General features: G+C 41.4%; 3 protein-coding genes across 9 annotated transcripts; 1 reads left to right on the top strand and 2 right to left on the bottom strand.

Moving 5' to 3' along the window:
- Positions 1-5,886: 5,886 nt before the first annotated feature.
- LOC109946101 (NADPH:adrenodoxin oxidoreductase, mitochondrial-like) lies at positions 5,887-11,257 on the bottom strand. 4 transcript variants are annotated; one of them, XM_020552867.2, is made up of 14 exons: positions 11,024-11,256; positions 10,678-10,909; positions 9,519-9,623; positions 9,048-9,161; positions 8,861-8,914; positions 8,481-8,597; positions 8,155-8,264; positions 7,976-8,049; positions 7,796-7,857; positions 7,199-7,388; positions 7,053-7,116; positions 6,893-6,960; positions 6,622-6,768; positions 5,887-6,354 (listed from the first exon to the last, which is right to left on the bottom strand). In XM_020552867.2, exons 3-14 carry the CDS (start codon positions 9,621-9,623, stop codon positions 6,347-6,349), a joined length of 1,113 nt encoding a protein of 370 aa, XP_020408456.1. In that variant the 5' UTR covers positions 10,678-10,909; positions 11,024-11,256; the 3' UTR covers positions 5,887-6,346. The 4 variants fall into 4 exon arrangements, 3 of the variants coding, with proteins under 3 accessions (XP_020408456.1, XP_035823441.1, XP_020408455.1); XM_035967548.1 differs by having other exon boundaries at positions 6,626-6,768; positions 11,024-11,255; XR_004857970.1 differs by having other exon boundaries at positions 6,337-6,354; positions 6,626-6,768; positions 7,976-8,045; positions 11,024-11,257.
- Positions 11,258-12,856: 1,599 nt separating this feature from the next.
- Positions 12,857-17,662, bottom strand: LOC109946102 (NADPH:adrenodoxin oxidoreductase, mitochondrial). The gene is made up of 11 exons (XM_020552868.2): positions 17,525-17,662; positions 17,054-17,167; positions 16,867-16,920; positions 16,487-16,603; positions 16,160-16,269; positions 15,981-16,054; positions 15,801-15,862; positions 15,205-15,394; positions 15,059-15,122; positions 13,581-13,723; positions 12,857-13,309 (listed from the first exon to the last, which is right to left on the bottom strand). The coding sequence occupies exons 1-10, from the start codon at positions 17,627-17,629 to the stop codon at positions 13,588-13,590; spliced, it is 1,026 nt and encodes a 341-aa protein (XP_020408457.2). The 5' UTR covers positions 17,630-17,662; the 3' UTR covers positions 12,857-13,309; positions 13,581-13,587.
- On the top strand, positions 13,984-24,112 carry LOC100285690 (uncharacterized). Of its 4 annotated transcripts, none has more exons than XM_020551602.3 (16): positions 13,984-14,280; positions 14,391-14,540; positions 18,302-18,513; positions 18,628-18,859; positions 20,422-20,526; positions 20,884-20,997; positions 21,131-21,184; positions 21,442-21,558; positions 21,776-21,885; positions 21,991-22,064; positions 22,183-22,244; positions 22,652-22,841; positions 22,924-22,987; positions 23,080-23,147; positions 23,274-23,420; positions 23,688-24,089. In XM_020551602.3, exons 4-16 carry the CDS (start codon positions 18,704-18,706, stop codon positions 23,693-23,695), a joined length of 1,269 nt encoding a protein of 422 aa, XP_020407191.1. In that variant the 5' UTR covers positions 13,984-14,280; positions 14,391-14,540; positions 18,302-18,513; positions 18,628-18,703; the 3' UTR covers positions 23,696-24,089.
- Positions 24,113-24,656: the final 544 nt, after the last annotated feature.

Raw genomic sequence — 24,656 nt, 5'->3', positions numbered from 1 at the left:
ACAAAGAAAGAGTAAATGCTTGCTATATTTATAATATGTACATTTCATTTAGGTATTGACCAAACTAAAGGACCAATGGGACGACCAGAGATGGGTGAATGGGAGCCACAACAATTTCTCTGCACGAGAACAAACATGACTTGATCCCAATTCCAATCCAATCCCACGATTTACCAAAAACTACTCAATCACAATATAGTTCAATCCAATGTCGATTGACTACACCAAACTGTTAGCAAAGAACCACTTTAGGAAACTGCAGAAAACCATTTGTAGAGAAGAAGTTCAGAGAGAGCAGCAATGTCACGCAAGGGTTCGGCAGTGTCGCGCGTCAGAGCAGAAGTGCCACATTGTCTGAAATAGTCAGAATGACCCCAAATTTTACAGACAACAAGTGCAGAGGAGAAGAGAACGTGGCAACCCCAAATCTTTCTCTTCTCCTCTGCACTTGTTGTCTGTAAAATTTGGGGTCATTCTGACTATTTTAGACAACATGGCACTTCTGCTCTGACGCGCGACACTGCCGGACCCTTGCGTGAGATTCGTGAGGTTTGAGTAGAAAAGATCAAAACTCTTCGAATATATTCAAAATCTCAGTTTAGAATGGGGTTTCGCCCTTTTGATCAAAATGAGTTCAAATCAATCCATGACCATGATCTGTTCAAACTAGTGGATTGTAGTGATCTAAGGACTGAAATAAACTTAGAGAATATCCCCAAAACAATCCCAAACAACCATGACAAAAGATTAAATCCAAATCAACTAGAGGGATTGAGAAGAGAAAATGAAACAAAAATTCAACTCAACAAGTGCAAACTTCAAAAGAGATTTGAGACATAAGGCAAAAGCATGTTGGCTCCATGTGGTTACAACCACACTTCCTCAAAATCTCATGAGCTTAAATGCAGGAGTTCAAAGCATCTGGATCTCTAGGCTAGAGCTAATACAAGACTAGAGAATAGAAAACAAGAGTGCTGAAAATAAAATGCTCAAAGAGATAAGCTAAAACAACCAGCCCTCCCTCCTATTTTATAGGGGTTATTCCACTATACTAAACTACCCCTAGATACATAGAGCTCATCCACTTAGTCGGGGCAAAATGGACCAACTCCTAGAATATCGATCTAACGACCACACACTCTTCACAAAGTTGCTTCGCCTCGACGCATCCTTCGTGATGATACCACGTGCTGCCTCCTATTCCTACTGGAATGACACATCTGAATTTTGAGGCCCAAACCTGGTGAAACCAGAGAACCGTAGAGTTGGGTGATTTTGAGGCTCAACCACCGCAGTTGTGTACTCCATACGTGTCCCCCATGTCCTGTTCACATCTCCTGCCAGTCCACGACCGCACCGACAACATGATCTACTCCACCACGTCCTCGCGCCTGTTAGTGTCCCTAGGTGTCAGCCACCATAGCTAGTCACCCAGCTTCTCCAGTCCCTTGGTCAAGATTCATCACTTGTCCTTCACCGCTCTTGGCCCATCTGCACAAACCCACATGACCTTCACAATCGCTGTCGACCACCATCTCCTGACTGCACACATGTGCACCACAAGCCGAGAGACATGTTGCACAACACACAAACTTGTACTCTAGTTAGTCCACTGACTTAAACTAAAGCACTACCCTTGTTGGCAATTACTCATCACAAACCCAAACCACAAGAGACAAGTAAACCTTGTGTTCACACAAACACTTTTCTTTCTGATCCATATATTATTTTTAGTATAAGTCTTATTGAATTAGTCAAAAGATTTAAACAAATAGATTAATGAAGATTAAAGATATAAAGTAAATAACCAATCAATAATTAAGCATGCAATCAAGTACTTCTAGCAATTTAAACTCAACATCCTTCCAAGTTCCACACTATGATAGGATAGAACCACACAAACCACATAGACATGCTCCATCTTCTATGAGTATATGGTATCGTTAATTGGCAATGCAGCAACACGGATCACAACTATGCAACATGAATCATGTCTCTAACTAAACTGGAGCCTTGCTAGACACTTGGCCTTGATAACAGTTCACTGAGTCAAGTAACATATGGTTATCTACTTGTTGGAATCGTATTCTCAAACATTGTTCATCAATATAGACATTAGATAGAGATAGTCAGACAAGGTACGTTGACAGGTAGTTGGCCACTAGGCCCACCAGTGAGTCTAAGATATCCACGTCAAAACCTAAGTATGGCAAGCGCTATACCCCATAGTGAAAGCTCTGTCCTTGATTCAATTTCTATAACAAAAGGAAAGGTCGAGTTTGGGACTTTTTCTCTAATTTTACTTAGCAAGGCTACCTTCAATAGACTATTTATTTTTTACTCATATTTAAATTGTATTTTTTATAATTGTTACATAGTATTATAGACATCTATATGTCAGAGATAGTCTAAGGCCCTCTTTGGCAGGGATTTTCTGATGCGGCTTCTGTTCTGGCTTCGTTATTTTTTAGCGAAGCCATACCAAGTAGTGTTTTTAAATATCTTTGCCTCAAAAGCGCTTCCATCATCTCCATTAGAATGGTGAAGCCAAAAATATTGGCTCAACCAATTTTGGCTTGCGTACATTTTGCAAGAGCCCCTTCAACCAATTGCATTTGCTCTCCACATGGATCTTGTTTTGGTTCCACAATGCACATTGTCGACCTCCTTAGGGAGCTCCTCGCCCTCGTTTTCAGTCTGCTTAGCTCCAACGACTACAAGCGCTGCTCCCTCCTGTGCTACCACTGGCAAGCCGTAGAGGCCGCCTCCCACCTCCACCTCGCGCTTGATGCTAGGGCCACCTCACTAGGCCTTCACCTCGCGCTTGATGTTAGGGCTGTCCACGAGCTCGCTATTGCCGACATATGGCAGGTCGCGGCCGATCGTGGGGACACTATGGCGGGTGAAGGGCCACAGATTTGACATGGTTTTAAAAATCTAGAAACTATTTTGCTAAATGATTTTTAATAGATTTGATTTCTCTAGAAAAGTTGCTTTGATGAAGAAGATAGAGTCAAAGCTATTTTTTTAAAAAAATCAAAGCCTTACTATCGGAGGCCCAAGTTGAGGAGAATTCCATAAACGTCATAGCTCTTTGCTTGTACCCCGATGGCCCAAGATCCAATGGCCTAGCATCCGGTCGGTCAACCTCCGCTTCTCTATAGATCCGGGCAAAAATTCCGAGTTTGAAGCTCAAAATCCGAAATATCCGAGCCCATACCTGTTTAAAGCCTAGTACCCGAATGGTTCATTCGGGTAACAGAACTCAACACCTGATTTTAATTTGGATCTATTGGAGTAAGATAGCCAAGTTAGAAATGACAATGGGTACCCGAAATCCGATGAGTTTTTATCCATTAGCGTACGAGTTTGAGTCATTTTTCATAGCCATGGGTTTGTTAATGGGCATAGATTTATACCTGACGGGTTCATGGGTACAAGTTTGTTCCTACAGTACCAAACCCCGTGAACTCGTGTGTTTTTTAAACCCGACCAAACCTAGTGCATACTGTCATTTTATTTTATAAACGAACAACAAACTTGTTATCTCCCCATTTACTTTCTATTTTTTATCAAATGATAAATGTATAAATAGTCGGTGAGAGTTTTGCTTGCTATTATAGTTTTTACTAGGGTTATATATATTAGGGTTATATATATGTGGTGGATGGATAATTTAGTGCAAGGTCATTTGATTATACAACTTATTATTTGTATTTCATTCTCTCTACTAATATTTTTTATATCAAATCATCAACGGGTTGTTCATCACATAAATTTTGGACCATGATCATATTAATCATTACGATACTTATTGATTATATGAGAAGAACTAGTATATTGGTGATGAAACCCGCGGGTACCCGTTAACCTGATAGTTGTAGGTTTGGGCAAAATTTCAAATCTGTTATGGGAACGTGTTTTTTAGTGGATATAGATATTTTTCATAGGTACGAGTTTAGGATAGCAAAACTCGGTAGGTTTATATCCATTGCTATCTCTAAGCCCAGTACCTGAAATACCCATTTAGCCCCGAATTTAATTTTCCTGTGGATCTCATAAGCCTGTTATCACCGCACAGCCCACCTAGAGATGGCAATGGGTACCCGAAACCCGAAACCTGATGAGTTTTTACCCATTAGGGTACGGGTTTGGGTCAATTTTCATACCCATGGGTTTGTTAATGGGCATAAATCTGTACCCAGCGGGTTTATGGGTACGGGTTTGTTCCTATAGTACCCAAACCCGTGAACCCGTGGGTTTTTAAACCCGACCAAACCTAGTGCATATGTCATTTTATTTTATAAACAAACAACAAACTTGTTATTCCTTATTTACTTCATAATTTTTATCAATTGGTGAATGTATCAGTAGTCGGTGAGAGTGTTGCTTGCTTGATATTATAGTTTTTACTAGCGTTAGATATGTGGTGGATGTATAACTTAGTGCAAGGTCACTTAATTACACAACTTATTATTTGTATTTCATTCTCTCTACTAATAATTTTTATACCAAATCATGAACTCGTTCATTACATAGATTTTGGATCATGATATCATTAATCATTACGATACTTATTGATTATGAGAAGAACAAGTATATTGGAGATAAAACCCGCGGGTAACCCATGGGTACCCGTTAACCCGATGGGTACGGGTTTGGGCAAAATCTCAAACCCGTCATGGGTACGGGTTTTTTCATGGGCATAGATATTTTTCACGGGTACGGGTTTGGGACGTCAAAACCCAGCGGGTTTGTACCCGTTGCCATCTCTAAGCCCACCAGTGACCAGCTCACTAACGTCCAAGGCTCTGAGTCCTGAGCCAGTCAGCAAGACACATGTGCCTGGCCGGCTCGGCCCGTTCAACTAGTCCAGGCTAAGGCTAGTCTGTTCCGGCTACTACAACTTACTTTGTTTACACACTTGTACTATATGAGCCTGGTTCAGATGATCTGATGTTTGTCACCCAGTAGGCAGTCAGGCTAAAAGACCAAAACTACCTAAACGCGGAAGCCTTGCGTCATGAGTAGCCAGGCTTCCAGGAAACAGACCTTGATCTCGTTTTGGTGAAGCTAAACTGAAAAGCTAAATTTGCACGCGCACAATTCATACTTCGGAGCAAACTAAACGACGCAAACACGAACACGGAAACTGCAGCATGGGAGCTTAGCCAGGCTGATGGGCTATGGGGGCAAACACGCCCAAAGGGCCAAGGGCCCATGCGAGCAGCGGCAAGCGCTAGCCCGGTAGCCCCCAATCCCATTGCCAAGATCTCCCATGAACAGAACTGTACTTAGGCAATAAAAAAATCCTTAGGTCCCTAGCCGTCGCGCCGCCGTTCGGCCTCCTAATCTGGCGGCGCCTTCCTTCCTCGCCGCTCATCTCAGTTCTCGGCGCAGACGTGGAAGGCCTCATCCCCGGCGGCGGCGGTTTGTGCTCCAGCCTCCAGCGAGCAAGACATAGAGCACTCGGAGGGATCCCACGCCGCTGGTAGGTCTTGTGCTTGCTGCCTTGCTGCTGGTATGTCTGGACCTGGACGTGTGGGCATTGGAGGACTGGACGTGTGGTGTGTGGTTGCTAGCTGTTGCCTTTCTGCATCGTCTGATGCCTGTGCTGCCTTGCTGAGTTGCCGGTAGGGTTAGGGTGTGCCGGTGTGTGGGACTTTGGGCGTGTGGAGTGTGTAGGGATGGCAACGGGTACATACTCGCCGGGTAGTACCATTCCATATCCGTACCCATAAAAAAAATTCTACCCGTTAGGTTACCCATATATACTCGCGGGTATAAAATCTTACCCATACCCGTACCCGCGCGGGTATTTTTACCCGTCGGGTAACCCGTACCCGTTATGAAAATCTTAAATTCCAATATGCCAATCACTCAAAATATTAAATAAACATATAAAAACAACTTCGACTTCATATATAACAAATCATATGATTACATAACTTGGTATCTAGATAAATGATAGCTAGAGAAGGGTTTTATTTTAGCTAAGATGGGCTCTATTAGATGGTTATAGTTGTATTGATGCGGGTATATTTTACCCATGGGTAGACGGTATGGGTAGTTCCAACCCGTACCCGTACCCGTCTACCCAACGGGTAGAGGTTTTTACCCATTAACATAACCACGGGTAGAGAAATCATCCCGTACCCGCCTTCATATCGGGTAAAACCCGTCGGGTATTCGGGTTTCGGGTACCCATTGCCATCTCTACTCCTAGCCACTGAATGGCACAAAGCGGACATTCTTTCGCTCTAGGATCTCAAGGAGTCCTGCCCTTCCATGCTTCGTCGAATCAGATGGGGGCCTTAATACACCCTTCTTATCATCTTCAAGGATGCTAGCCACCTGTTTGTTAATCCATGAAGCCAAACAAATCATAATAGCCTATAAAAATGGCCAATAAATATGATAACAACCCTAACTGTGAAACATTTCGTTTTCATGGTACTGACGTTTCTGTTATGTGTCAGGAACATGGAAAAACAACTATTCTTCCCCCAACCATACTAACACAACTGTATATGGACCTTGTATAATTCTTAACATTTTGTGTCACAATTAAATGTTGGTCCACCACATGAGGAATGAAAGATAACAATGGAACAAAGCTACCTACTGTTTCTTCAGCACAGTGGAGATTTGTTGCAACAATCCCAGTTGGTCCTCTCTTTAACCATCCTACCACATACAGGCCTCTTTCTACTGTCGCAATCTCTGATTCGCTGCTCAGCACTCTTCCTCTTAAATTTGGCACAACTCCTAAAATTAAGCAAATATCATCATGCTAAAACAATTGAATATGCTCCTGATGAATCAAAAAAAATAGAAAAGAGTGTACAAGCTACAAAGTAGAAGGAAAAAAGAAAAAGGCAATTTTATGCACCTCTGTTTTTGTCGAAAGGCAAACCTTGTACAGGCAAGGATTTGTAACCAATACTTTTCAAGACCAGACTAAGAAGGTAGCATATTAGACGGGCCTTAAAATCAATGGTGAAGCAGTCATAAAACAACAGAAAAGCATAAGCACCAGCCAAAGCACTTACCCACATTTTAGGTCTTCAAACTCACCAGTTCCAGCAGCGACCTGCTTCCCAGTTACTTCATCACCTACATAGCAAACAAGAATACTTATGAGAAAGCTCAAGAGGAAAATGACAGAAGATCCATTTCAACACCCGCTACACCAGACCTTTTAATACTGTCTTCTCAAGTTGAACAGCACCAACCGTGGAACCATTTTCTGCAGGGATGAACCTGATAGGTTTCCTGAAAAACACAAAATGAAGCTCCTTTTGGCCATTGTAATTGTTGCCCCCATGCGCAGTTTTCGACAACAATTCATAAACTCTTCTTTGTATTCTACTATTCCTCATCTCCTCCTGCAATCAGATTATTCAGCGTCAGAAGCAAGGAAATGGTAACTAGGTAAATTAATTTATAGGAGTGTTGAAAGCACAATACTTAGTGAGACATAATGAAGAATAAGCCTTATAATTGCCATGGTTTTAGTGTCAGCAAATGATTAGCTCATGATATTTGCAACCAATGTCTCATATTGGTAGCTGTACAACACTGCCTTTAATCAATACAATACTAGTTACACAAACCCTTGCCTAAAATCAGCACAAGACAACATAAAATGGCCCTCACTGACATGATGAGCAAAAACTCCTGATCCTAAACTATCCATTTTCAGAAACCCAGGATAGTAAAAAAAGAACACTCACACACTCAAAAGGGAAAGGGAAACCATGCTACAGGTAATAATACACTTTACAGCACAAACCTCGTCCGCAGGTGTGGTCACGAGATCAGCTGCCTTGATGCAAATACGGACATTTTTCAAACCTGCATGGACATTATGTCAAACTTAGTATGACAACATGACAATGAGATAGACTAATATAAAATGTACCGCGTGTCAAATGTCAAACGCTGCAAGTATTCAATTATTTTTTTTATATACCTAAAATTTCACGCAGCTCCTTTGCTGTGCAAGCTGCCTGTACTGGACCCCGTCGCCCAACCAAATATACCTTCCTTCACATGCAACATTAATTGAGAACTATGTATTATGTAATAAAGTTATCTGTGGAAGTAAACCATAAAATGTCAGTCTTGTTTCTTACTGAAGTGAAAAGATACCTTATCGTGCTGCCACGTAGAGCATCCAATGCATAATCAGTAATGTCTGTAGTAGCCAACTCAGCTTTACAGCGTAAAAGAATACGAGAAACATCCAGAGCAACATTTCCCTATGATTAATCTTGTTACAGCAACTTGTATTCATAAAAGCATTTCAATAAAAAAGTAATGAAAATTAAGGTATATGAGCAGCACAAATTCAAAAGGAATTATAGACCAACTGTATATCAAGATTAAATGAAAATGCAATTGTGACTCGGTTCTTTTGGTCCCAAAATGTAGGTATGTTATCGCATATGAGGAAAATCGAAAAACAAAAAAAATACCTGTCCAAGGACAACAGCAGATTCTGTGTTTTTTAAATCTGGACAGAAGTCGCACATGTCTGGATGTCCATTGTACCACCAGACAAACTCTCGAGCTGAATGAATTCCCTTCAGGTCCTACAATACAATGATGATACTAGAAATGAACAAATACATCTAAAAGTGAGATAATCACAATAATGTAGACAATGAAGATGCAAGCATTGTAAACGCCACATCCACCTTACTGAAAACTAAATTCTTGCTACTGCAATATTTGATTTAACACAATGAACAGCAATAAGATTACAATTACAATTATGTTATTGAACCATAAGCAATATTCAATAACCACAATGAGCTGCTGTATAAAGATTAACACTAGTAGTCAAAAGTCATACCTCTCCAGGAATTCCAAGTGACCTATCACTTTCTGCACCATAAGCAAGAACAACCTGTTGATCAGTAAATACAATCCCAACCATTTACTTAGATAAGTCTGGATAATAATAATGTAACAGAAATGAGAAAGGTGATAATGTGATATCCTCTTGGGTAATGAAAATTTGATCTAAGTTTAAAACTTACAGCATGATATGTTTTGCGAAGCTCTGACAAAGATATATCCCTTCCCAGAGTTACATTCCCAAAGAATGAACAGCGCCCATTTGTAGCTACACGAGAAAATTGATTCACCACAATCTGTTGGAAAGTTGAAGGTCAAACTTAGTCAAGCTTACGAACAGTTTATGTAGTGTCATAAGAACAAAAGATTGGAAAGTAAGGCACAATAAAATAATGATAAGGCTGTTTCTAGCATACCCCAATCAATAGTTTAATTAATTTGCAAAAGATTTTAAATTTCATGAATGAAACAATATTTTTGCATAATCAGAAAACCAATACTAAGTGACAAAAATGATGAAACAAGGAAATAGAAACATATCACCAACTCTAAACCAGTACTTTTCACTTAGTTGCCATTGTTGAAACTTGAAAGATAAAAAGTTGATTGATTTTCAGTTACAAAATTAGACAACACCAATGATAAATGCCCACCTTTGTTTCTGGATGATCTGGAGCTACTCCAGAACGAACTAGGCCAAATGGTGTGGGTAGCCTATCAATTATATCAACCTGTGCTCCATCATGACCCTTCAACATCTGGTTAATGCACAAAAGGAGCACCCACCAAATCAACAACGCAGAAAAACACATGATAACTATTAATAAAAATAACTCTGAATATCCAACAGAAATACCTTAAAATAGTGGCTAGAAAAATATGGCTCAAAGGAGAGCATATGAATCTGAGGGGGTGTTTGAATGCACTAGAGCTAATAGTTAGCTGCTAAAATTAGTTGTATACATCCAAATAGTCTAGCTAATAGTTAGCTAGATATTTGTTAGTTAGCTAATTCCACTAGCATTTTTTAGTCAACTAACTATTAGTTCTAGTGCATTCAAACACCCCCTGAATCTCATGACCTTATCGTTATTTTTAGCATTTGAACCTTATACAGAATTTTGCAGCTTGCAGAACATTTCATAGACAGAAAAGGAAAACATCGGTGGGGACCGTTTAGTAGGGATCGTCAGTTCCAAATTCTTCCAAGAAAAGTTTTAGGTGACGAATCTAAATCACTTCACGGTTTGGCTGTTAGGATATTTTCTGTATCCTCAATAAATGTGTTTTTAAAAAATCATACAAATAAATATACTTCACAAAATGATATTTTTGTGGGGAAATAATAATCTAAATGTAACCCATTTTGACTTATTGCACAAAAAAACACTAATCACTATTGCAAGCGAGAAACTAGAAACAAAATCACTCAAAACTACTCTCGAGGTGATTCTGATCTCTAACACAAAAAAAGAAAATCATTAGAAATGTTTCTACCTAAAATCAATATTTGTCTTTGATCATTCGGATGTGTTATTAGTGATTCTGGAGAGAATCAGAACCGATTATCGCATCCAAACAGACCCTAATATTCCACCAGAGCGCACAGAATTGAGAGTATTACTACTGAAATTTGTAAACAAACTAAAACTGAAATGCAGCACATATCATATCTAAATATTGAAGGAATCATCAATCTACTAAGAAGCAAATATTTCCTGGACAGATGAGCACAAACCTAAAAGGGTCTTCAAAGCAGGAACGATGAGATCAACTACATAAGAATTAACCACAAGTTGTGAAATCCCCTACCCTGTCGGCGGTGTAGAACCCAGCGGGGCCGCTGCCAACGACGCAGACATGGAGCTGCTCCTATGCGGAGGCAGAGATGCCCCTCGCCTGCCCCTGATCAAGCAGCGGCCGCAGCCTCCCCACCTCGCGGGAGAGGAGCCATAACCCGCGGGCCATCTGAGAGCGCCGACTGGACTGGCGACCACGTCACAAAGAACGGAGCCGTCCACAGGGGTCAGGGGCGTCTTGTTGCCTGTGTTTCAGGGTAAAGTAATGCTCAGTCCATTTGCCATACTGTTGCAGTTTCAGTATTTCAAAGTCATTCACAAATTGTAATAAATAATATTTAGATGGAAAGTCAACTTACCAAATTATTGGTTCACGGTTCTCAGCAGCCGGCCGCTAGCGACCCCGGCGGCCGAGGCCAGCCCCACCACGGGCCGCCCACACGCCCAGCACAGGCGCAGCGCCCGGCCACTGCCCAGCCGTGGACCCGTGGTCCTCCTAGCCGGCTTCTTTCAGACGCCCGCGTCCAGTGCCCTTGCCTGGCCCTGCGCACGCCGGAGGGAATACACGCCACCGCCGGCTAGGTTTCGTTAGGATTTCAGGTTCAGTAGCCCATTATACCCATTTTCAAAGCACTGACTCAGTTACTGCTTTGGTTCACTGTAGTGCATTCCGGCAGCAAAGTCACACACTGTCCACACGTCCACAGACCACAGACCACTGTCCAGTCTCCACACAAAGTCACACACTCTGCCCACCAGTGACCAGCTCACTAACGTCCAAGGCTCTGAGTCCTGAGCCAGTCAGCAAGACACCTGTGTCTGGCCGACTCGGCCCGTTCAACTAGTCCAGGCTAAGGCTAGTCTGTTCCGGCTACTACAACTTACTTTGTTTACACACTTATACTATATGAGTCTGGTTCAGATGATCTGATGTTTGTCACCCAGTAGGCAGTCAGGCTAAAAGACCAAGGGTGTGTTTGGTTTGACTTTTGGCTTTGGCTTTTGCCTCCCTAAAAGCCAAAAGCCAACCAAAGGGGTGGATCCAGAAAGTAGCTTTTTCTAAAAGCCGACTTTCTCGTAGTGCAAATCTGAAAGCACCCGTGGACCTGCTTTTAGTGGCTTTTCGGATGGAACTGTGAAAACATATATCGAAGAATTTTTAACGACTTTTAGTGGTTTCCACCAAACGATTTTTAGCTTTTTAACAGCTTACAGCCTAAAGCAGCTTTTTCCACAGCTCACAGCCCACAGCAGCTTTTTTCACAGCCACAGCCCAACCAAACAGACCCCAAGACTACCTAAACGCGGAAGCCTTGCGTCTTGAGTAGCCAGGCTTCCAGGAAACAGACCTTGATCTCGTTTTGGTGAAGCTAAACTGAAAAGCTAAATTTGCACGCGCACAATTCATACTTCGGAGCAAACTAAACGACGCAAACACGAACACGGAAACTGCAGCATGGGAGCTTAGCCAGGCTGATGGGCTATGGGGGCAAACACGCCCAAAGGGCCAAGGGCCCATGCGAGCAGCGGCAAGCGCTAGCCCGGTAGCCCCCAATCTCATTGCCAAGATCTCCCATGAACAGAACTGTACTTAGGCAATAAAAAAATCCTTAGGTCCCTAGCCGTCGCGCCGCCGTTCGGCCTCCTAATCTGGCGGCGCCTTCCTTCCTCGCCGCTCATCTCAGTTCTCGGCGCAGACGTGGAAGGCCTCATCCCCGGCGGCGGCGGTTTGTGCTCCAGCCTCCAGCGAGCAAGACATAGAGCACTCGGAGGGATCCCACGCCGCTGGTAGGTCTTGTGCTTGCTGCCTTGCTGCTGGTATGTCTGGACCTGGACGTGTGGGCATTGGAGGACTGGACGTGTGGTGTGTGGTTGCTAGCTGTTGCCTTTCTGCATCGTCTGATGCCTGTGCTGCCTTGCTGAGTTGCCGGTAGGGTTAGGGTGTGCCGGTGTGTGGGACTTTGGGCGTGTGGAGTGTGTAGGGATGGCAACGGGTACATACTCGCCGGGTAGTACCATTCCATATCCGTACCCATAAAAAAAATTCTACCCGTTAGGTTACCCATATATACTCGCGGGTATAAAATCTTACCCGTACCCGCGCGGGTATTTTTACCCGTCGGGTAACCCGTACCCGTTATGAAAATCTTAAATTCCAATATGCCAATCACTCAAAATATTAAATAAACATATAAAAACAACTTCGACTTCATATATAACAAATCATATGATTACATAACTTGGTATCTAGATAAATGATAGCTAGAGAAGGGTTTTATTTTAGCTAAGATGGGCTCTATTAGATGGTTATAGTTGTATTGATGCGGGTATATTTTACCCATGGGTAGACGGTATGGGTAGTTCCAACCCGTACCCGTACCCGTCTACCCAACGGGTAGAGGTTTTTACCCATTAACATAACCACGGGTAGAGAAATCATCCCGTACCCGCCTTCATATCGGGTAAAACCCGTCGGGTATTCGGGTTTCGGGTACCCATTGCCATCTCTACTCCTAGCCACTGAATGGCACAAAGCGGACATTCTTTTGCTCTAGGATCTCAAGGAGTCCTGCCCTTCCATGCTTTGTCGAATCAGATGGGGGCCTTAATACACCCTTCTTATCATCTTCAAGGATGCTAGCCACCTGTTTGTTAATCCATGAAGCCAAACAAATCATAATAGCCTATAAAAATGGCCAATAAATATGATAACAACCCTAACTGTGAAACATTTCGTTTTCATGGTACTGACGTTTCTGTTCTGTGTCAGGAACATGGAAAAACAACTATTCTTCCCCCAACCATACTAACACAACTGTATATGGACCTTGTATAATTCTTAACATTTTGTGTCACAATTAAATGTTGGTCCACCACATGAGGAATGAAAGATAACAATGGAACAAAGCTACCTACTGTTTCTTCAGCACAGTGGAGATTTGTTGCAACAATCCCAGTTGGTCCTCTCTTTAACCATCCTACCACATACAGGCCTCTTTCTACTGTCGCAATCTCTGATTCGCTGCTCAGGACTCTTCCTCTTAAATTTGGCACAACTCCTAAAATTAAGCAAATATCATCATGCTAAAACAATTGAATATGCTCTTGATGAATCAAAAAAATAGAAAAGAGTGTACAAGCTACAAAGTAGATGGAAAAAAGAAAAAGGCAATTTTATGCACCTCTATTTTTGTTGAAAGGCAAACCTTGTACATGCAAGGATTTGTAACCAGGGGTGGATTTGGGCCCCGGGCCACCTGGGCGGTGCCCAGGTCGTGACCCAAAATCTACTTATAGTTATGTTTTTTCGGCCAAAAAAGCATGCCCAGTTACCCTTCCTCTCCACTTGCAACCTGTCCCTGAGAGGCCCGCGGCGTCTCCGCTTCGCCTCACCACCCACCACCACCTCCTCATCCAGCAGCTTTCTCCTTTGCTGCCCCTCCCCTTTGCCGCGGTCAGGGCTGTGCAGCCCCCGCGTTGCATTGGGGTCCCGTGCCGATCGCCAGGCCGCGTGATCCACCCGTGCTCGAGCAAGCGCCTCGCGCTCCTCTTCTTCATCTTCGTTGCGGCCACCTTTGCCTTCTGGGACCGCCAGGCGCTCGTCAGCGAGTACGAGGTGCGCCCCTCTCACCCCACGGGAGGTCCCCTGATCCGGGATGGAGAGTTTAGTGACCGGGATCTGATTAGCCCTGTCGCGCCTTGCTTTGCATTTCGATTTGTCGCCAGTCTGATTTGTAGCTGGATCTGGTTAATTGAAAACGGGTGGCATGGAGCCATCTCTTCCGCCTGGCGCCTGCTGCCGCTGAGGCGCTGACTGGGAGTTCGACACCATTTCTTCGTTCTGAGGAGTAGTAGGTGGCAACAGTCGCCGATCTGGTGAGCCTCCACTCGCTTCCCGTTGTATACTCTGATTTGTCAAATCTTCTACTGGTTCTGGTTCAGAAGTATTGACTTTGAAAGCTCACAAATCCCTTTTTTCCCCTCTATGCTGCCCGTTGTATATTATGTTTTAGCGGTATATTTAGTCGCACGATAACTTAGGTAGTGTTTGGTTACTAGGGACTAATTTTTAGTCCCTCCATTTTATTCCACTTTAGTCTATAAATTGCAAAATATGGAAATTATAACTCTATTTTAGTTTCCATATTTGACAATTTAGTGACTAAAGTGGAATAAATTGGAGGGACTAAAAATTAGTCTCTAAAACCAAACACCCCCTTAAAGAGCTTTTTAAAAGTGGCCCGGGGCGTCAATTTTATAGAGCTCCGCCACTGTTTGTAACCAATACTTTTCAAGACCAGACTAAGAAGGTAGCATATTAGACGGGCCTTAAAATCAATGGTGAAGCAGTCATAAAACAACAGAAAAGCATAAGCACCAGCCAAAGCACTTACCCACATTTTAGGTCTTCAAACTCACCAGTTCCAGCAGCGACCTGCTTCCCAGTTACTTCATCACCTACATAGCAAACAAGAATACTTATCAGAAAGCTCAAGAGGAAAATGACAGAAGATTCATTTCAACACCCGCTACACCAGACCTTTTAATACTGTCTTCTCAAGTTGAACAGCACCAACCGTGGAACCATTTTCTGCAGGGATGAACCTGATAGGTTTCCTGAAAAACACAAAATGAAGCTCCTTTTGGCCATTGTAATTGTTGCCCCCATGCGCAGTTTTCGACAACAATTCATAAACTCTTCTTTGTATTCTACTATTCCTCATCTCCTCCTGCAATCAGATTATTCAGCGTCAGAAGCAAGGAAATGGTAACTAGGTAAATTAATTTATAGGAGTGTTGAAAGCACAATACTTAGTGAGACATAATGAAGAATAAGCTTTATAATTGCCATGGTTTTAGTGTCAGCAAATGATTAGCTCATGATATTTGCAACCAATGTCTCATATTGGTAGCTGTACAACACTGCCTTTAATCAATACAATACTAGTTACACAAACCCTTGCCTAAAATCAGCACAAGACAACATAAAATGGCCCTCACTGACATGATGAGCAAAAACTCCTGATCCTAAACTATCCATTTTCAGAAACCCAGGATAGTAAAAAAGAACACTCACACACTCAAAAGGGAAAGGGAAACCATGCTACAGGTAATAATACACTTTACAGCACAAACCTCGTCCGCAGGTGTGGTCACGAGATCAGCTGCCTTGATGCAAATACGGACATTTTTCAAACCTGCATGGACATTATGTCAAACTTAGTATGACAACATGACAATGAGATAGACTAATATAAAATGTACCGCGTGTCAAATGTCAAACGCTGCAAGTATTCAATTATTTTTTTTATATACCTAAAATTTCACGCAGCTCCTTTGCTGTGCAAGCTGCCTGTACTGGACCCCGTCGCCCAACCAAATATACCTTCCTTCACATGCAACATTAATTGAGAACTATGTATTATGTAATAAAGTTATCTGTGGAAGTAAACCATAAAATGTCAGTCTTGTTTCTTACTGAAGTGAAAAAATACCTTATCGTGCTGCCACGTAGAGCATCCAATGCATAATCAGTAATGTCTGTAGTAGCCAACTCAGCTTTACAGCGTAAAAGAATACGAGCAACATCCAGAGCAACATTTCCCTATGATTAATCTTGTTACAGCAACTTGTATTCATAAAAGCATTTCAATAAAAAAGTAATGAAAATTAAGGTATATGAGCAGCACAAATTCAAAAGGAATTATAGACCAACTGTATATCAAGATTAAATGAAAATGCAATTGTGACTCGGTTCTTTTGGTCCCAAAATGTAGGTATGCTATCGCATATGAGGAAAATCGAAAAACAAAAAAAAATACCTGTCCAAGGACAACAGCAGATTCTGTGTTTTTTAAATCTGGACAGAAGTCGCACATGTCTGGATGTCCATTGTACCACCAGACAAACTCTCGAGCTGAATGAATTCCCTTCAGGTCCTACAATACAATGATGATACTAGAAATGAACAAATACATCTAAAAGTGAGATAATCACAATAATGTAGACAATGAAGATGCAAGCATTGTAAACGCCACATCCACCTTACTGAAAACTAAATTCTTGCTACTGCAATATTTGATTTAACACAGTGAACAGCAATAAGATTACAATTACAATTATGTTATTGAACCATAAGCAATATTCAATAACCACAATGAGCTGCTGTATAAAGATTAACACTAGTAGTCAAAAGTCATACCTCTCCAGGAATTCCAAGTGACCTATCACTTTCTGCACCATAAGCAAGAACAACCTGTTGATCAGTAAATACAATCCCAACCATTTACTTAGATAAGTCTGGATAATAATAATGTAACAGAAATGAGAAAGGTGATAATGTGATATCCTCTTGGGTAATGAAAATTTGATCTAAGTTTAAAACTTACAGCATGATATGTTTTGCGAAGCTCTGACAAAGATATATCCCTTCCCAGAGTTACATTCCCAAAGAATGAACAGCGCCCATTTGCAGCTACACGAGAAAATTGATTCACCACAATCTGTTGGAAAGTTGAAGGTCAAACTTAGTCAAGCTTACGAACAGTTTATGTAGTGTCATAAGAACAAAAGATTGGAAAGTAAGGCACAATAAAATAATGATAAGGCTGTTTCTAGCATGCCCCAAGCAATAGTTTAATTAATTTGCAAAAGATTTTAAATTTCATGAATGAAACAATATTTTTGCATAATCAGAAAACCAATACCAAGTGACAAAAATGATGAAACAAGGAAATAGAAACATATCACCAACTCTAAACCAGTACTTTTCACTTAGTTGCCATTGTTGATACTTGAAAGATAAAAAGTTGATTGATTTTCAGTTACAAAATTAGACAACACCAATGATAAATGCCCACCTTTGTTTCTGGATGATCTGGAGCTACTCCAGAACGAACTAGGCCAAATGGTGTGGGTAGCCTATCAATTATATCAACCTGTGCTCCATCATGACCCTTCAACATCTGGTTAATGCACAAAAGGAGCACCCACCAAATCAACAACGCAGAAAAACACATGATAACTATTAATAAAAATAACTCTGAATATCCAACAGAAATACCTTAAAATAGTGGCTAGAAAAATATGGCTCAAGGGAGAGCATATGAATCTGAGGGGGTGTTTGAATGCACTAGAGCTAAATTTAGCTTTTCAGTTTAGCTTCACCAAATCGAGATCAAGGTCTGTTTCCTGGAAGCCTGGCTACTCATGACGCAAGGATTCCGCGTTTAGGTAGTTTTGGTCTTTTAGCCTGATTGCCTACTGGGTGACAAACATCAGATCATCTGAACCAGGCTCATATAGTACAAGTGTGTAAACAAAGTAAGTTGTAGTAGCCGGAACAGACTAGCCTTAGCCTGGACTAGTTGAACGGGCCGAGCCGGCCAGGCACAGGTGTCTTGCTGACTGGCTCAGGACTCAGAGCCTTGGACGTTAGTGAGCTGGTCACTGGTGGGCAGAGTGTGTGACTTTGTGTGGAGACTGGACAGTGGTCTGTGGTCTGTGGACGTGTGGACAGTGTGTGACTTTGCTGCCGGAATGCACTACAATGAACCAAAGCAGTAACTGAGTCAGTGCTTTGAAAATGGGTATAATGGGCTACTGAACCTGAAATCCTAACGAAACCTAGCCGGCAGTGGCGTGTATTCCCTCCGGCGTGCGCAGGGCCAGGCAAGGGCACTGGACGCGGGCGTCTGAAAGAAGCCGGCTAGGAGGACCACGGGTCCACGGCTGGGCAGTGGCCGGGCGCTGCGCCTGCGCTGGGCGTGTGGGCGGCCCGTGGTGGGGCTGGCCTCGGCCCCCGGGGTCGCTAGCGGCCGGCTGATGAGAACCGTGAACCAATAATTTGGTAAGTTGACTTTCCATCTGAATATTATTTATTACAATTTGTGAATGACTTTGAAATACTGAAACTGCAACAGTATGGCAAATGGACTGAGCATTACTTTACCCTGAAACACAGGCAACAAGACGCCCCTGACCCCTGTGGACGGCTCCGTTCTTTGTGACGTGGTCGCCAGTCCAGTCGGCGCTCTCAGATGGCCCGCGGGTTATGGCTCCTCTCCCGCGAGGTGGGGAGGCTGCGGCCGCTGCTTGTTCAGGGGCAGGCGAGGGGCATCTCTGCCTCCGCACAGGAGCAGCTCCATGTCTGCGTCGTTGGCAGCGGCCCCGCTGGGTTCTACACCGCCGACAGGGTAGGGGATTTCACAACTTGTGGTTAGTTCTTATGTAGTTGATCTCATCGTTCCTGCTTTGAAGACCCTTTTAGGTTTGTGCTCATCTGTCCAGGAAATATTTGCTTCTTAGTAGATTGATGATTCCTTCAATATTTAGATATGATATGTGCTGCATTTCAGTTTTAGTTTGTTTACAAATTTCAGTAGTAATACTCTCAATTCTGTGTGCTCTGGTGGAATATTAGGGTCTGTTTGGATGCGAGAATCGGTTCTGATTCTCTCCAGAATCACTAATAACACATCCGAATGATCAAAGACAAATATTGATTTTAGGTAGAAACATTTCTAATGATTTTCTTTTTTTTTGTGTTAGAGATCAGAATCGCCTCGAGAGTAGTTTTGAGTGATTTTGTTTCTAGTTTCTCGCTTGCAATAGTGATTAGTTTTTTTTGTGCAATAAGTCAAAATGGGTTACATTTAGATTATTATTTCCAGTGTTATTAAAACTACGTTTAAACGACGTTTAAACTACGTTTAAACGTTAAAACTCTAATTAGAGGTTGAAACCACGTTTTAGCGTTTTAGCGTTCTAAACTGTAAAACGCATTGTTTTATGCATTTTAGACCATTAGCTACTTTTGGGTCCAGTCTATTAGTTACTTTTGAGGTTCAATCCAGCTCATGGGTGAAGTTTTGGTAAGCCACTAACCTCTCTATTTTGGTATTTAACTTCATATTATTGTCTGAAATTATGATGTATTGGTATTTTTCCTGTGTTGTTTAAAACTACGTTTAAACAAAGTTTAAACGTTTAAAAGTCAAAATTTGACCCATGAGCGTTCCAACGTTTTACCGTTTTAATAACCTTGATTATTTCCCCACAAAAATATCATTTTGTGAAGTATATTTATTTGTAGGATTTTTTAAAAACACATTTATTGAGGATACAGAAAATATCCTAACAGCCAAACCGCGAAGTGATTTAGATTCGTCACCTAAAACTTTTCTTGGAAGAATTTGGAACTGACGATCCCTACTAAATGGTCCCCACCGATGTTTTCCTTTTCTGTCTATGAAATGTTCTGCAAGCTGCAAAATTCTGTATAAGGTTCAAATGCTAAAAATAACGATAAGGTCATGAGATTCAGGGGGTGTTTGAATGCACTAGAACTAATAGTTAGTTGACTAAAAAATGCTAGTGGAATTAGCTAGCTAACAAATATCTAGCTAACTATTAGGATTGATTTGGTGACAAGGGGATCACGGGAGGATTGGAGAGGATTGAGGGGGAAATAAACTAATTTCCCCCTCAATCCCCTCCAATCCTCCCGGGATCCCGGGTCACCAAATCAGCCCTTAGCTAGACTGTTTGGATGTATACAACTAATTTTAGCAGCTAACTATTAGCTCTAGTGCATTCAAACACCCCCTCAGATTCATATGCTCTCCCTTGAGCCATATTTTTCTAGCCACTATTTTAAGGTATTTCTGTTGGATATTCAGAGTTATTTTTATTAATAGTTATCATGTGTTTTTCTGCGTTGTTGATTTGGTGGGTGCTCCTTTTGTGCATTAACCAGATGTTGAAGGGTCATGATGGAGCACAGGTTGATATAATTGATAGGCTACCCACACCATTTGGCCTAGTTCGTTCTGGAGTAGCTCCAGATCATCCAGAAACAAAGGTGGGCATTTATCATTGGTGTTGTCTAATTTTGTAACTGAAAATCAATCAACTTTTTATCTTTCAAGTATCAACAATGGCAACTAAGTGAAAAGTACTGGTTTAGAGTTGGTGATATGTTTCTATTTCCTTGTTTCATCATTTTTGTCACTTAGTATTGGTTTTCTGATTATGCAAAAATATTGTTTCATTCATGAAATTTAAAATCTTTTGCAAATTAATTAAACTATTGCTTGGGGCATGCTAGAAACAGCCTTATCATTATTTTATTGTGCCTTACTTTCCAATCTTTTGTTCTTATGACACTACATAAACTGTTCGTAAGCTTGACTAAGTTTGACCTTCAACTTTCCAACAGATTGTGGTGAATCAATTTTCTCGTGTAGCTGCAAATGGGCGCTGTTCATTCTTTGGGAATGTAACTCTGGGAAGGGATATATCTTTGTTAGAGCTTGGCAAAACATATCATGCTGTAAGTTTTAAACTTAGATCAAATTTTCATTACCCAAGAGGATATCACACTATCACCTTTCTCATTTCTGTTACATTATTATTATCCAGACTTATCTAAGTAAATGGTTGGGATTGTATTTACTGATCAACAGGTTGTTCTTGCTTATGGTGCAGAAAGTGATAGGTCACTTGGAATTCCTGGAGAGGTATGACTTTTGACTACTAGTGTTAATCTTTATACAGCAGCTCATTGTGGTTATTGAATATTGCTTATGGTTCAATAACATAATTGTAATCTTATTGCTGTTCACTGTGTTAAATCAAATATTGCAGTAGCAAGAATTTAGTTTTCAGTAAGGTGGATGTGGCGTTTACAATGCTTGCATCTTCATTGTCTACATTATTGTGATTATCTCACTTTTAGATGTATTTGTTCATTTCTAGTATCATCATTGTATTGTAGGACCTGAAGGGAATTCATTCAGCTCGAGAGTTTGTCTGGTGGTACAATGGACATCCAGACATGTGCGACTTCTGTCCAGATTTAAAAAACACAGAATCTGCTGTTGTCCTTGGACAGGTATTTTTTTTTGTTTTTCGATTTTCCTCATATGCGATAGCATACCTACATTTTGGGACCAAAAGAACCGAGTCACAATTGCATTTTCATTTAATCTTGATATACAGTTGGTCTATAATTCCTTTTGAATTTGTGCTGCTCATATACCTTAATTTTCATTACTTTTTTATTGAAATGCTTTTATGAATACAAGTTGCTGTAACAAGATTAATCATAGGGAAATGTTGCTCTGGATGTTGCTCGTATTCTTTTACGCTGTAAAGCTGAGTTGGCTACTACAGACATTACTGATTATGCATTGGATGCTCTACGTGGCAGCACGATAAGGTATTTTTTCACTTCAGTAAGAAACAAGACTGACATTTTATGGTTTACTTCCACAGATAACTTTATTACATAATACATAGTTCTCAATTAATGTTGCATGTGAAGGAAGGTATATTTGGTTGGGCGACGGGGTCCAGTACAGGCAGCTTGCACAGCAAAGGAGCTGCGTGAAATTTTAGGTATATAAAAAAAATAATTGAATACTTGCAGCGTTTGACATTTGACACGCGGTACATTTTATATTAGTCTATCTCATTGTCATGTTGTCATACTAAGTTTGACATAATGTCCATGCAGGTTTGAAAAATGTCCGTATTTGCATCAAGGCAGCTGATCTCGTGACCACACCTGCGGACGAGGTTTGTGCTGTAAAGTGTATTATTACCTGTAGCATGGTTTCCCTTTCCCTTTTGAGTGTGTGAGTGTTCTTTTTTTACTATCCTGGGTTTCTGAAAATGGATAGTTTAGGATCAGGAGTTTTTGCTCATCATGTCAGTGAGGGCCATTTTATGTTGTCTTGTGCTGATTTTAGGCAAGGGTTTGTGTAACTAGTATTGTATTGATTAAAGGCAGTGTTGTACAGCTACCAATATGAGACATTGGTTGCAAATATCATGAGCTAATCATTTGCTGACACTAAAACCATGGCAATTATAAGGCTTATTCTTCATTATGTCTCACTAAGTATTGTGCTTTCAACACTCCTATAAATTAATTTACCTAGTTACCATTTCCTTGCTTCTGACGCTGAATAATCTGATTGCAGGAGGAGATGAGGAATAGTAGAATACAAAGAAGAGTTTATGAATTGTTGTCGAAAACTGCGCATGGGGGCAACAATTACAATGGCCAAAAGGAGCTTCATTTTGTGTTTTTCAGGAAACCTATCAGGTTCATCCCTGCAGAAAATGGTTCCACGGTTGGTGCTGTTCAACTTGAGAAGACAGTATTAAAAGGTCTGGTGTAGCGGGTGTTGAAATGGATCTTCTGTCATTTTCCTCTTGAGCTTTCTGATAAGTATTCTTGTTTGCTATGTAGGTGATGAAGTAACTGGGAAGCAGGTCGCTGCTGGAACTGGTGAGTTTGAAGACCTAAAATGTGGGTAAGTGCTTTGGCTGGTGCTTATGCTTTTCTGTTGTTTTATGACTGCTTCACCATTGATTTTAAGGCCCGTCTAATATGCTACCTTCTTAGTCTGGTCTTGAAAAGTATTGGTTACAAATCCTTGCCTGTACAAGGTTTGCCTTTCGACAAAAACAGAGGTGCATAAAATTGCCTTTTTCTTTTTTCCTTCTACTTTGTAGCTTGTACACTCTTTTCTATATTTTTTTTGATTCATCAGGAGCATATTCAATTGTTTTAGCATGATGATATTTGCTTAATTTTAGGAGTTGTGCCAAATTTAAGAGGAAGAGTCCTGAGCAGCGAATCAGAGATTGCGACAGTAGAAAGAGGCCTGTATGTGGTAGGATGGTTAAAGAGAGGACCAACTGGGATTGTTGCAACAAATCTCCACTGTGCTGAAGAAACAGTAGGTAGCTTTGTTCCATTGTTATCTTTCATTCCTCATGTGGTGGACCAACATTTAATTGTGACACAAAATGTTAAGAATTATACAAGGTCCATATACAGTTGTGTTAGGATGGTTGGGGGAAGAATAGTTGTTTTTCCATGTTCCTGACACAGAACAGAAACATCAGTACCATGAAAACGAAATGTTTCACAGTTAGGGTTGTTATCATATTTATTGGCCATTTTTATAGGCTATTATGATTTGTTTGGCTTCATGGATTAACAAACAGGTGGCTAGCATCCTTGAAGATGATAAGAAGGGTGTATTAAGGCCCCCATCTGATTCGACGAAGCATGGAAGGGCAGGACTCCTTGAGATCCTAGAGCGAAAGAATGTCCGCTTTGTGCCATTCAGTGGCTGGGAGAAGATTAATTCCGTGGAAAAGATGGCAGGGGAGCTGAGAAATAAACCTAGAGAGAAGATCACAACCTGGGATGGGCTCCAGAAAGTTGCACACGAGTAAAAGGACGGGCCTCGGACCTCCACAAGATTTTGTCAACGTATTTTTTGTATCAAAAGAATCACATTAACGAGAGAGAACCCTGTACTTAGCAATAAAAGATTATATCAACATATCTTGCTCATGTTAAGGGGCCGAATTTTTTGTATTTTAATCCTTTTTTCGAAACAATTTCACGTTTAGATCCTAGATAATTTAATTCTGCATTTGGATCTTTTGCTCGGTGCCGTAGGCATAGCCTATGGCGCCAAGGTAGCGGACGTGGCAGCTGACGTGTCACATTTTAGTGCCACAGATCTTGGTGCTGAAGTGTGATAAAATATTCCGGTTGTCTTTCACCTCCCGTGCTCTCTCCTCTCTGCTTTGTCCGCCGAGCGGCATCGCCGCTTCCTTGTCGTCCTTGCCACTGCCGCGTTCTCCACCTTCGTGCTACGGCCCTCTGCGCCGCCCCCATCGAGCTGAGCGACGCCCCCGCTGCGGTGCCCCTGCTGTGCCGAGCCACACTACCCTCGTTGCGCCGTGGTAAGTTTAATTTGAGTGGTTTTAGTTTAGTTAGTGGATTTAGTTTAGTTAGTGGATATAATTTAGGTGGTGTTTGAATGCAATAGAGCTAATAGTTAGTTAGCTAAAAATATGCTAGTAGAATTAGCTAGCTAACAAATAGTTAGCTAACTATTAGCTAATTTACTGAAAATAACTAATAGCTGAACTATTAGCTAGGGTGTTTGGATGTCTTTA

The sequence above is a fragment of the Zea mays genome, chromosome 4 (genome assembly GCF_902167145.1).
Source record: "Zea mays cultivar B73 chromosome 4, Zm-B73-REFERENCE-NAM-5.0, whole genome shotgun sequence".
Classification (NCBI taxonomy): domain Eukaryota; kingdom Viridiplantae; phylum Streptophyta; class Magnoliopsida; order Poales; family Poaceae; genus Zea; species Zea mays.
The sequence above is the reverse complement of the archived record's forward strand: the minus strand, read 5'-3'. Positions and strand labels throughout refer to the sequence as shown.